Below are 14,542 nucleotides of genomic sequence, written 5' to 3'. Positions count from 1 at the left end.
ACCCTAAACCCCAACCCTAACTCTTAACTTCAACCCCAATGCTAACTCCCAACCCCAACCTTAACCCTAAACCCCAACCCTAACTCTTAACTTCAACCCCAATGCTAACTCCCAACCCCAACCTTAACCCTAAACCCCAACCCTAACTCTTAACTTCAACCCCAATGCTAACTCCCAACCCCAACCTTAACCCTAACCCCCAACCATAACTCTTAACTTCAACCCCAATGCTAACTCCCAACCCCAACCTTAACCCTAAACCTCAACCCTAACTCTTAACTTCAACCCCTACAATAACTCCCAACCCTAACTCTTAACTTCAACCCAAATGCTAACTCCCAACCCCAACCTTAACCCTAAACCCCAACCCTAACTCTTAACTTCAACCCCAATGCTAACTCCCAACCCCAACCTTAACCCTAAACCCCAACCCTAACTCTTAACTTCAACCCCAATGCTAACTCCCAACCCCAACCTTAACCCTAAACCTCAACCCTAACTCTTAACTTCAACCCCAACAATAACTCCCAACCCTAACTCTTAACTTCAACCCCAATGCTAACTCCCAACCCCAACCTTAACCCTAAACCCCAACCCTAACTCTTAACTTCAACCCCAATGCTAACTCCCAACCCCAACCTTAACCCTAACCCCCAACCATAACTCTTAACTTCAACCCCAATGCTAACTCCCAACCCCAACCTTAACCCTAAACCTCAACCCTAACTCTTAACTTCAACCCCTACAATAACTCCCAACCCTAACTCTTAACTTCAACCCCAATGCTAACTCCCAACCCCAACCTTAACCCTAAACCCCAACCCTAACTCTTAACTTCAACCCCAATGCTAACTCCCAACCCCAACCTTAACCCTAAACCCCAACCCTAACTCTTAACTTCAACCCCAATGCTAACTCCCAACCCCAACCTTAACCCTAACCCCCAACCATAACTCTTAACTTCAACCCCAATGCTAACTCCCAACCCCAACCTTAACCCTAAACCTCAACCCTAACTCTTAACTTCAACCCCTACAATAACTCCCAACCCTAACTCTTAACTTCAACCCAAATGCTAACTCCCAACCCCAACCTTAACCCTAAACCCCAACCCTAACTCTTAACTTCAACCCCAATGCTAACTCCCAACCCCAACCTTAACCCTAAACCCCAACCCTAACTCTTAACTTCAACCCCAATGCTAACTCCCAACCTTAATCCTAAACCCCAACCCTAACTCTTAACCATAACCCCAACAATAACTCCCAACCCTAACTCTTAACTTCAACCCCAATGCTAACTCCCAACCCCAACCTTAACCCTAAACCCCAACCCTAACTCTTAACTTCAACCCCAATGCTAACTCCCAACCTTAACCCTAAACCTCAACCCTAACTCTTAACTTCAACCTCAACAATAACTCCCAACCCTAACTCTTAACCCCAACCCCATTGCTAACCCCCAACCTTAATCTTAAACCCCAACCCTTAACTTCAACCCCAAGGCTAACTCCCATCCTTAACCCTGAACCCCAACCCTAACCCTTAACCCAACCCCAGTTAACCCAAAACCGCAACCTTACAACATATTCTAACTCCAACCTTAACCTTAAACCCCAGCTCTAAGTCTAAACCACCCTACCCCCACACTACTCCTAACCTAAACCTATACCTGCTTTTCAATCACAATTTGTGCAATGACTATGATGTTAAAGATTACAACCTCAGCTTCAGTGTCAAGGTTTTTACATCCATCTGAACTACAACAGGACTGATAACCATTATTATAGTACATGTAAGGGAACCATAAGCAGTTCGATATCTCATAACATCGTGATGACATGGGCGTATATGACCACCACTGATGATGTCACTGACAGTAGCAGCAGATAGCGATCATGATCCATCTAATGTACTCTAGATGTAAAAACACTACTTCAATAATTCTAACAATCTGCTATCTATCATCCTAGTGTTTCTATGCTTTAGTATAGTATAGTATATTACTTCTGGATTGTATTGCAGCAGGGTTATGGACTGGTTCTTGGCTATGACAGTGAATACATTATGCAATTAGACATGATGGCTGGTGGTGATATTAGATGGGAGGCTAAAAACTATAATCTATCAAGAGCTTGACAAATGAAGCTGTTAGGGTTAGGCAATGCATTATATCATTATATCACATAAGGTGTCAACGATGGTGCTGTCGTGCTTGGTTCCCCAAAAAGCAAATAATCTGACGTGGATGCCATGCTAGCTCATTTACACCACCTACCACCTGCCCCTGATATTTAGTCAGTTCAGCGTTAGTAGAACTGTCACTGTTAATCTTTCTCTGACTACTGACCCAGGCAGACTGAAGGACCAAAGTTCATGTCCCACTGCACCTCTGCTGCCTCTTTCTCTCTCAGTCATGCTAATGAGCGTGTGTGTGTGTGTGTGTGTGTGTGTGTACGCAGTCACTTTATTCTGTGTATCTAATCCTGTCAGTGCTGTGGGCAGCTGGGCAAGCTGCCACAGATATATACATATATATATATATATATATATATATATATATATATATATATATATATATATACATACAACCAAAGGGCAGGTATTAAATTTTTGGAAGCCTGTTTCTGTCATTTTAAGTCGCATTTGTACAATTTACTCAGTCTTAATAAGGAGAAAGCTTATCACAATTACTCCTCATGAGCTTAAAATGGTGTCTTAATACTATCGGGGGAAATTTAGCTTTATATTAGATTATTATATTCCTCTCCTTACTTCGCACGCGACGTAATTCACACTGTATTTCTTTGTAAATCGCAATTGGTTTTAGTGCTAGTTATTTATTTGAAATAATTTGGGATCTTGGGATGTGTAGCGGTTATCTGACATACCCTTTTGTCGATTCTCACGGAGGGTACGTCCCGCAATTCCACAGCACGTCTTAGTTCTGAGAACAGTGATATTATCTGGCAGCTGAATGTGTTTTATTATTTGTAGCTCCCATTAATTCTTCATTTATAATGATTAGGCTACCCGTTTGGCCAGGTAAACAAGTGTATTAGAACGTTCCGTGCTTTGATTTCACTCTTACTAATAAAAATAAGAACATTATCAATAATATATCGATAATACTTTTGCGTAAGCCACTTTAAGCATTAAAGTGCCTCCGTTTTGGTCCGTGCTAAACACAAACACAATAGCACTATACATACTGAAGTTATGAACACACCCACACACACACACACACACACACACACACAGAGCAGAGACTCTGGGCAGCTGAAATAATTGAAAAGCTTTCATCTGTCAGTAAAGCAATTTCCTTAATGCGTTCGGAGTGAATGAAGGACATGATGAATGTGATCACTAATAGGTCCCCAGTGAGAGACGGAGACAGGGGAGGGGGACAGAGGGGACACATTAAATATAAACCCACTGACCACGTAGACTGCTCATGCAGTTTAACTTCATATTTCAGCAAGTCATCGAGATTTGGATATCAGACTCGGATGCAGTTCTTTTATCTAATTCATAATCACTCAAGTCATGAAATAACCCTGAAGCTGATCCTTTCGGTAATATCGACGGTTCTTTGTGTGGTTGAATCGGTATAAACTAATGAATTATTTTACCACCACGAGTCTGTTTTAAGAATAGTTAGAACACTGTTGGGTTTCTGTGTGTAGAGTATCTTGACACTGTGAATGATAAAATTATCATATTTAAAAAAAATAATAACAGAAAAACTCATGAAAAACTCCAAATTCTTAAAGCCCTGAGTGTCTGCTGTTTATATTAGCCATTAACCGCTAATGTGACGTGTGACATCACACAAAAAATGCCAGTGATGAACACAGGCACCTCCAAAACAGGCGGAAAAAAAAGTTCTCGCTTTGTAAAGGGGGCTCTACTTTCCTAAAAGGCTTTCATACACAGTCGGTAACCTCCTAACCTGCTTATTCCCATTAGTACCGACTTAGGTTCAATTAGCCTAATGCATCACGGCTTCGCATTCAACGGAGACGTTTTGTTCGCCTCACTCAGTTGAATTATATCCGATTCGACACATCTGATTTGATCGGGTGATTCAGGAGTCACTAATGGTTGCGTTAATTACATCTCTTTGATAATTGAAATTTCAAAACAGTCTGGATGCCAGAATGTTTTTCGATTATAAACGCAAACGTGGAGCCTCTCCAGTTCCTCAACGTAGCTACATCACTCCAGTTCCTCAACGTAGCTACATCACTCCAGTTCCTCAACGTAGCTACATCACTCCAGTTCCTCAACGTAGCTACATCACTCCAGTTCCTCAACGTAGCTACATCACTCCAGTTCCTCAACGTAGCTACATCACTCCAGTTCCTCAACCTAGCTACATCACTCCAGTTCCTCAACCTAGCTACATCACTCCAGTTCCTCAACCTAGCTACATCACTCCAGTTCCTCAACGTAGCTACATCACTCCAGTTCCTCAACGTAGCTACATCACTCCAGTTCCTCAACGTAGCTACATCACTCCAGTTCCTCAACGTAGCTACATCACTCCAGTTCCTCAACGTAGCTACATCACTCCAGTTCCTCAACCTAGCTACATCACTCCAGTTCCTCAACGTAGCTACATCACTCCAGTTCCTCAACGTAGCTACATCACTCCAGTTCCTCAACGTAGCTACATCACTCCAGTTCCTCAACCTAGCTACATCACTCCAGTTCCTCAACGTAGCTACATCACTCCAGTTCCTCAACGTAGCTACATCACTCCAGTTCCTCAACGTAGCTACATCACTCCAGTTCCTCAACGTAGCTACATCACTCCAGTTCCTCAACCTAGCTACATCACTCCAGTTCCTCAACGTAGCTACATCACTCCAGTTCCTCAACCTAGCTACATCACTCCAGTTCCTCAACGTAGCTACATCACTCCAGTTCCTCAACGTAGCTACATCACTCCAGTTCCTCAACGTAGCTACATCACTCCAGTTCCTCAACGTAGCTACATCACTCCAGTTCCTCAACCTAGCTACATCACTCCAGTTCCTCAACCTAGCTACATCACTCCAGTTCCTCAACGTAGCTACATCACTCCAGTTCCTCAACGTAGCTACATCACTCCAGTTCCTCAACGTAGCTACATCACTCCAGTTCCTCAACGTAGCTACATCACTCCAGTTCCTCAACGTAGCTACATCACTCCAGTTCCTCAACGTAGCTACATCACTCCAGTTCTTCAACTTAGCTACATCACTCCAGTTCTTCAACGTAGCTACATCACTCCAGTTCTTCAACGTAGCTACATCACTCCAGTTCCTCAACGTAGCTACATCACTCCAGTTCCTCAACGTAGCTACATCACTCCAGTTCCTCAACTTAGCTACATCACTCCAGTTCTTCAACGTAGCTACATCACTCCAGTTCAAACATAAACAAACTAGTAGCCAAAATTAAACCGTCATGACCCTGACCAGGCAGTTACTAAAGATGCTTCAAATGCATCGTGCAGCACAGGATGTTAACGTGCATGCACACCGGGTTTCTAGCCTTCCACCTCGACAACCAATGCTGTTAGCAAAGGTTTTTACTGCAGATATGATATATTAATCTGTATTGCTGTGTGTGTAAATATTCAGTAATGTCACACACTGCTGGTTTAGGGCTACTATTATAGCAGCTAACATTCTTGTACAGTATGCTAACTAAATCAGGTAGCTAGTTAGTTTAGTAATACTGTCTTACTGGTTGCTAAAATACAGTGAAAGGTTAAAGTGATTTTTAAGCGTACGTTTTTAAGATTGTTCTCTAAAACGTCCGGTTCTGTTGGGTGTCCGAGTCGGAAAAGTGTTCATAGACGCAACAGAAGACAGTCGTGATTACAGGCGAACAGGAGGGATAATCGTTCCATCTTTGCAGCGTCCATTTCATCTCAGCTAAGTTGCTAACTATTGTATCAGTATCACTAACATCCTTCATTTATATTGCTTGAACAAACCTAATGCTAGATGGATTCACGTTCTTACTGAGGCGTTTAGAACGGGCACGTTTAGCTAGCTAGCATCGTTCCATTCACGAACGAGTTTACGGAAATTAGCTCGGAAGGACCTCGGCGTTTAGTGCCACGATGTCCGTGACGTAATGAACGTACGTACTACAAGGTTATAATCATCAAGAAACCTTTCTCAGGTATGAATCCTCATAGTCTCTTCTGAGATGTGTATATGTGTCCGGTCAGTGCAGGTTAGACCAGCGCATAGCATCATTCAACCACTGACAGGACGCCAAGATCTGAACGTGTTAGTTTAGCTCTCTGTCTTTTACTGCTAATCCATAATAATCTGTAGGGAACATTTTAGCTAACCTGAGACAGATTATAAGCAAATATTTTCAGATAATATATTTAAAGGTAATAATAATACTGTAATTGTATATAGGTATTGCTAAAATTCACACTGTCCCAGCATTCCAGGCAAGTCCTACCTGGGAGGAGTCAAGTGCAGGAGGTGGAGACAACTGGATGTGTGTTTGTCACCTGAGGTGACTAAAACAAATCACGTTGTGGGCGTGTAATCAGTTTATTTGCATAAATATCAAGGTTTTGTGCTTTTAGAAAGAAACTCCTCTGATTTGCATATTCATTAAAGCAAACCCAAAGCTGCACAACACTTCCGCATGATTTTGCTCATTTAAATAATAAAATGCAATCCCCTGTAGATCCTGTTAGTAAATCAGCTTGCACACACACACACACACACACACACACACACACACACACACACACACACAGACAGAGAGGCTATACAGTGACACCATGTGGTCATTTTGCTGTAAGTGCACGTGTAGTGTAGTGACCGAATAATAATAATAATAATAATAATAATAATAATAATAATAATAATAATAATAACTCTCAAATTTTTGACAATTTTTTGCTGTAACAGCAATAATCACTTTTGCACCGAATATGGAGTAAAGAGAACTTCTAAGAATAAAACATGGCTTTTCTAAAGAGGTTATACCTTCTTCATATCCACCTCTCTCTCTCTCTCTCTCTCTCTCTCTCTCTCTCTCTCTCTCTCTCTCTCTCTCTCTTCATGTTCTAAACGTTAGCAACTAAAGCAAACGTCCAAGAGTAAAACATGGTAAAATGACCAGGACGTCATACCTTCTTCATATCTGGAAAGTTTTGCTGTCCATTTCTTCATCTCTTTCTTTCTTTTCCTCTCTCACTGTTCTCTGCCTGCATTTCTTTGTCCTCTCTATCTTTCTGTCTCTCTCCCACTGTTGTCTGACTCACTCACTCTCTCTCTCTCTCTCTCTCTCTCTCTCTCTCTCTCTCTCTCTCTCTCTCTCTCTCATGCCTCTCTCCCACTGTTGTCTGACTCTCTCTCTCTCTCTCTTTTCTGTCTTTCTTTTCTCTCTCCTTCTCTCTCTCACCCTGTTCTGTCTCTCTTGCTCTCACTTTCTCTATCTGACTTTCATGTTCATGCTCTTGACTCTACTTAACTCTGATCAGCAAAATTCTGTGTGTGTGTGAGTGAGTGAGAGAGAGAGAGAGAGAGAGAGAGAGAGAGAGAGAGAGAGAGAGAGCCGAGCAAGATAAGATAATTGCCAGTGAAAATGCCAAGGAGCCCAAGGCAAAGTCACATATAATTAATCTCTCTCTCTCTCTCTCTCTCTCTCTCTCTCTCTCACACACACACACACACACACACACACACACACACACACACACACACACACACACTGGCTTTTAATACATTTTGACTTAAACATCTGTTCACACTACACTAATGTGTGTGTGTGTGTGTGTGTGTGCGTGTGCGTGTGTGTGTGTGAAGTTGAAGGGAAGACCAGGAGCCACAGCATTGACAGTAAAGAACGAGCTCTTCGTAGCTCCTCCCCAAAAGTGCAGGATTGGGACACGCCCTCAGGACAATGTGCCACGCCCACTCGTCTAGGCCGCTCCTCCATCAGTCCCACCACCATGCTGGGGAGTGGAAGCTCAGGTGACTCAAGACAAACAGCGCGTTGGCTGTAACATAGTTATGTAGAATCTGACTGAATGCCGTTGCCATGACATCACAGTTTGTCCAGAAGGCGGCGATACTGCGCCAACTTTAAAATCTTGGCCCCGTTTTCTCTTTGCCTCCTCAGAACCGAAAGCTGCCTGTAAGCTCGGCCGTTCCGCCTCTACGTCGGGAGTGTCGTCTCCGGTAGGAACGCCCCAGAGACACGCCCCCGAGTCCTCAGCCAATCAGAGCGGGAGCCCATGCCAGGTACCTCACTCGCACTGTTCGTCGTGAGCGAGACGGCGCATGCGTGTGGTGCTCTGTCCTGTCTCCGTGTCTGTCCGTCAGCCTGTTAGTCCATGTCTTCTGTGTGTGTCTGTTTCCTTTTGAGCTTATGAACACTTGTGTGTCCGTTCCATCCTCGTCAAAGCTGTCTCTGTTAATGGTGTGTGTGTGTGTGTGTGTGTGTGTGTGTGTGTGTGTGTGTGTGTCCACCACGTGTATGTATTTTCCCATTTGGTCCAGATCAGGGCTGCACTCCTCCGCTCTGTTCAGTATTCCAGAAGAATAAAATAACTTTATAGTCCATAAAGTTCAGCATGATGACATCACAGCTACTGAGCGCCAGATGAACAAGCAAAACGTCTCCCGCGCAACACATCAAAAATAATCTGCTCATAAACTTTTTATTTTTTATTTTCGCCTGCTCTCTTTACTTCATTTGTTTCCAAGTTATTTAGTTGTCAAATCTGTTTATGTTTATGTTTATGTATTCAGTTCTCCAGACTGTGAAAACGGTTTGGCCCAAGGTGACTTACTGAATCATTAGCACGCTAGCTTAGAAATTCCCAACACTTCCTGTCACTACCCAGCTATCCTGAGTCCTCTAGTCTAAGCTCAGCAACTTCTCAATGAGGTGATGACACAAACTGTGCGTTCCAGTCCTCCTAGGAAGTTCGCATTTATGAGTTGGGAAGTCGTAATTATGACGTCAGGTGTGTTCAAGTCGCTTTGGAGGGAGCAAGATGGCGGCGTAGGTCGTCTTAATTAACTACAAAAAAATACATCTCCTCACGCGCTCACTCTCTCTCTCTTTTGATTGGCTACAGCTCCTGCCAGTCACTAACTACGTTTACACGGACAGCAGTAATCTAATTATAGACCTTATTCTGAATAAGACAATATTGTGATTAAGGTGTTTACATGAGTCGCTTTTAGAATACTCCTTTCATGTTGCGGTTTTACATGTTATAGAACATAGATCGATTAACAGCACACGTCATTACATCACCGCGCCACACCGTCCGACGTCCCTCCAGAATTTCACGTATTGAGATACAGTTCGTCTCCGTTATGGAGCCGTATACAGTTTTAGGTGTTTTTATTTAAAATTTTTACGAACGCTTCAAGTGCAGTTAATTATTTGTCATGCTGTGCGTGCAAATAGACGACTGCTTGAAGCCGTGGGCTGCGTCCCAAACCGCATACTTACCTACTATAGTGTATATAGAGATGCATGTATTTCTCCTACTATATAGTAGGTAAGTACGCGGTTTGGGACGCAGTCGTGCTCTCTTATTTGCCACCAAACGGTTGAGCGCTGCCGTGTGAGTACGTGTCCTGTCGCACAATGCGGTGAAAACTTCCACACGACGTTAATAGTGTGATTAAGGTGTGTACATGTCTGTAATACACGTCGATAATGCGACTAAACCAGGAATTACTCCACACGTCTTAATTCCATTCGTGTTTACTTCGAGTACGACTTTAATCGGATTAAGGTCATCGATAATCGCTGTTTACGTGCTAGTTTCTTAATCAGAGTATCGTCTTAATCGGGTTCATATCGGATTACTGTTGTCCGCGTAAACGTACTGACTGTGTAATCAGACTTGTTTTGTGTGTAAACTTGGCACGTGGTAACGTTTCATATATCCGAGCTGCATGTGTTCCGATTCCCCACGTGTTCTGACCCCCGCCTGGCAGTTACTATATAAACATCTTCGAATTAGGAACATAATACTATAATTTGTTGTTTTGTTTTTAAAACTAAATAATCATGTTTTGTTCCCCCCCCCCCCCCCCCATTTTTAACCAAATCTCTAGCTTTAATTTAACATTCGCTTTGCTTTTAAACTTTAAAAGAAAACCAGTCATTTCATCAGAACAACAACAAAAAAAAAAGACGTATAATAGCTAACGAGGGTCTATAGCTCTGAACGGGAGGAAGCAGACGAAATGAAGTATTTTGGTTGTTCGAATACGGACAGCTCTGCTCTGGACCCAGGTTCTGATAAGCTATATGTATATGTCTTAAATACACTTATATACAAACATCAAACAGCAGATTTAAAGCAGATACAGCGAATCTCATCCACCTCGGGACTATCGAGCGAAGCGGACGTGTAGAAGACGTACGGCCGTACCCTACCCTCTCGTCCTTTGCAGTAGAAATCTGTGTTATGCGACATTTTCGGATATTTCGCAGAGAATCCGAATAAGGTCTTGTCTGGCGTTTTTTAATCGACCCAGACGTTTATTCAAACCACAGACTGGTTTTGGGATCGGTAAACGCCGTTGTCCGTATCGTTTCTCAATGAAACGATTCACAGCGATCTTCTTTTACGCTCGTTTCTATATTCCGGATTGTTTGATGTGTGTATATACAAACGCTGTCTTGATGTCAAGGTCATGGGTCATAAATGCACCGCATACTGTATGTTCGCCTGTATGGGGTTTTTTTTTTCCTTTCTATTTTTTAATGTGTATTATATCAGCGCCGAGATCATGTGCTACTGTATATTCACCAGGATAGAGGAGTCTGATAGTTTGATGATCTCTCTCTCACACACACACACACACACACACACAAATCAGTTTCCAGTCCTCACATTGCTGTATATACTGAAGTCCTCAGAAAACCCTCGTTTATATATATATATATATATATATATATATATATATATATATATATATATATATATATATATATATATATATATATATATATATATATATATAATTCACTAGACTCCAAATCCCCTGGACATATGTACCTGTGACTAGAAACTAAACTTTGAAGAAATTAACCAGCGAGAACTCCGGACAAATCTAATCCCCATTAAACTAATCAAACAACAAAATAAAATCATGTCAGTGGTTTACACTCTTGTTCCTGTTTGTCCTGTGTTTTCTGTGTGTGTGTCTGCTGCTTCCTCACTCAAAAGCACAACTGTGTATGTTTCAATGAATATTGCCGTGTGTGTGTGTTTCCGTGTAAGTGTGTTTGCATTCGCTAGTACCTTTAATTGTGCATGTACTGTACACAGGGTCTTAGTGTGCATGAGTGTGTGTGCGTGTGTGTGTGTGTACCTCAGCTATACTGCCGTGTTTAGATTTGTAGTGTGTGTGTGTGTGAGTTAATGCTATAAATACTACTACCGCTTAACGTACACGGGTCTGTAATACGCATAATAATTTTCAAAAGTTTAATATATATTGTGATAAAGCCATAAGTAAACTCTCATGGAAGCAGCTTTCAGTAAATAATTCATTCATTCATTCATTCATCATTCTCAAATATACAGTAAATACTGGCTGCTGCAGCGCATCATTAAATCTATAACCTAGGCCTACGTGCATGCTACTACAGCCGTACAGGAAGTGGTCAAATCGGAAAGACCCGCTAGACCGAGCCGTATGACGTATGTCCGAGGAACGACGGAGATCGGTGATGGTCTCTCAGTGATATTACACCACGTTGGTTGGATTTGCCAGACATGCGAACTTGCTACGTACGGACATTTCTGTTCAGTAATGTTAAAACTAACCATGTGAGAACATTTTTGCAAAGGTTTTACTTGCAAATACATTGCCTCATGGACGTAACCCGTCCGGCTCGATGTCGTCAGTAAGGAAGGAAACACTCGTCGTTGTGTTGTTATAGTTAAACAATCGACGACTGGCTAGTGGGGCGTGGCCAACGATGTCAGTTTTATCGCTGTATTTTTTATATGTAACGTATATATCTATAGCTACGGAGGTAATAGCGAATTCTCTACCATGTGACATCACTCAAATGTGCAGACTGAAACTAGTGGTATCTTCATATAGTCATTTTTAAATAAAAATAAAATAAAAAAAAAGCATAAGGGTAAAGATGGCACCAACATTCTCTTACCCCCAGATGCCCCCAGTGCCGTGGGCATGCGGGGACAACACCATGATGGAGATGATCGAGAAGAAACGGCATCTTTGCAAGGAGATCAAGGCGCGGCAGAAGCCAGACAAGGCCCTGTGCAAACAAGACAGCATGCCCATCCTCCCCAGCTGGAAAAAGACCAACGGGGGCAAAAAATACGGCCCTCCACCCTACTCTGCCCAAACCACAGTCTTCTGGGACACAGCTATCTAACACCAGGAAGTGATTGAGGTAAAGCGGTAGTGAGGAATAATCAGCGTTCAGGCCTCCAGTCTGTAGACACCGGGACACCGGATGACGAGGGGGTGTGGCCGAACGGTGGCTGGTTTAGCCAATAGGAAGCAAAGGGAATTTAATTGAAATTCTGTAGCAAATCAGCTTAAATCTGAGGTGGGGGTTCAGATTTAAGTGTCCTTGGTTTCTTATCTCTGTTTGTATTTCATATTTTTATATCGAAACAAAGGGAAACGATGAGAAACGACGCTTGGAGGTTTTCTAAATGAGAAAGTCGAGTGTAACAATTTAGCCATGCGATGATATGATATGCATCCCCTCACAGATGGAATTTTCTTCTGTTCCTATTCTTTTCCTTCCTCCTTTTTTCTTTTTTTCTAATGTTTTTAAGTTGCGTCAACGCTTATCGGTGTTGAAGAAAAAAAATTAATCTATAGCGTATAATATATATGGGGTGTATATATATATATATATATATATATATATATATATATATATAAAAGAACTATGTTAGAAATGAATTGAATATGTGACGATTTTTATATATACGTGCGTTATAGGAAAGTCAGAGGATAATAATTTTTTTTCATATAGGGATTTAACAAAAGCACTATTTTAAGAAAAGGAATCTATTTTGGACATCTTAAAGCTCGGGTGTTGTGACGAACCGTTGCGATGGAAGATTGTTGTCGAGGTCTCGTTGTGTGTACTTGAGGTGCTGATCTCTCTTCGGAATCAAACTCCAACACGTTAAAGCCTGATATCTCTGGTGCTGTTCAACTCTTTTCTTGAGTTTTCCGCCCATAAGGACTACACCGACTCGGTCAAAAACATACTTACAAGTGCTGTGACCATTAAGGAAGTACGGATAAAAGAACCGGTAAAAATGGCTAAGAATAGACGGTAGGTAGAAGGATGTAAAAGCCTGTGCGCATGCTAACTTCATGCTCACAGGGACCATCTCATCCCTTTAAGTTATATCAGGCAATACTACAACAAATTCCATTGTTTTTAAGGAAAAGAAACACTTTCTGTGAAGCCCGTGTTCTATGAAGCACCCCTTGATATCGTTCCTAGTTCCCGTATGCCTTTGCTTTGTTTGCTCGTCTCTCCATCTCGGTCCTCTCATCGATTGCTTACCCTATTGTGTTCACCTGTTCTGTGTTCAGCCTTTAATTATTTCGACCTATTCATCCCCCGTCTCTATGTCTCTATGTGAAGTCTTGCCAACGGTTTTCGTGCATTACTTCTTCTGCCCTTCATCGTTTGTTTTGATTACGGCTCTTCCTTCTTCGGTGTCGCTGACCTGTTTATCGGCCTCAATAAGACGCGCCGAGTATACACACTCGCGTCCTGTTACGCCACGTCCCGCTGCAAAAATCACGTTATAAGTAAACCTACAATTTTCTCATGAATCTTACCCTATAACGAGGACTAATTTAGCGTATTCACTCGCTACTCGAAACACTCAGCGATCGATCGCATTATATAACGATGACACGTGATCAAGTCATGCCATTATTCGCGCTTTATGAAGTATTATTCATTTGTAAAAATGCTTACACGGAAACCTAGATATTTCAAGGATGATTTATGAATATGGGCTTTATAGAAAGTGTTAGGATGAATGCCCAGGGCTTTGGGGCATATATTAGACATATAGACTATGTTCTCAGTCAGGAAGTGGAAGGCTTATATAGCGATCTGTACCAAGTTTACCACATCGGAACCAAGTTTACTACAGCATCTACGGAAGAGCCATATTTCCGTGTTCAGCCTCTCCTGAATTATGGATACGAACCGGAATCATGACTTTGAACCACTTGCCTAATGGACAATAAGATATTCACTGTATGCCTGAGTGAAGCACATCTGGATAGACTGGATGTCGAATCGATAAGATTCCGATTCAGTCTGATTCATCCATGACCGGACTGATTTGACTCCCGAATCAAATGGAAGTGAATAGTGTGACTGTGAGTTTGTCCTTTGTGATGTGTAGAATGATATTTTGATATTTTTTGTCACTGATAGATGAAAATAGTGAATCAACAGTGAAGTGTTTGTGTCATTTAGGCATTAATTACTGGCTATCAAAAAAA

The 14,542-nt window shown here is 42.0% G+C and overlaps 1 protein-coding gene across 4 annotated transcripts in view; it reads left to right on the top strand.

Moving 5' to 3' along the window:
* The window catches only part of nyap2a (neuronal tyrosine-phosphorylated phosphoinositide-3-kinase adaptor 2a), a 41,229-nt gene extending 28,315 nt beyond the window's left edge, over positions 1-12,914 (top strand). For 3 of the 4 annotated variants that reach the window (XM_017491630.3, XM_047161349.2, XM_017491632.3), the window contains exons 5-7: positions 7,835-8,002; positions 8,151-8,272; positions 12,192-12,914. In XM_017491630.3, the coding sequence (XP_017347119.1) occupies positions 7,835-8,002; positions 8,151-8,272; positions 12,192-12,419 (518 nt within the window). In that variant the 3' untranslated portion in view covers positions 12,420-12,914. The remainder of the gene's footprint in view (positions 1-7,834; positions 8,003-8,150; positions 8,273-12,191) is intronic. The other variant, XM_017491629.3, reaches the window with a different exon arrangement.
* The last annotated feature ends 1,628 nt before the right edge of the window (positions 12,915-14,542 follow it).

Source organism: Ictalurus punctatus, chromosome 17, assembly GCF_001660625.3.
Source record: "Ictalurus punctatus breed USDA103 chromosome 17, Coco_2.0, whole genome shotgun sequence".
Taxonomy (NCBI): Eukaryota; Metazoa; Chordata; class Actinopteri; order Siluriformes; family Ictaluridae; genus Ictalurus; species Ictalurus punctatus.
The sequence above is the reverse complement of the archived record's forward strand: the minus strand, read 5'-3'. Positions and strand labels throughout refer to the sequence as shown.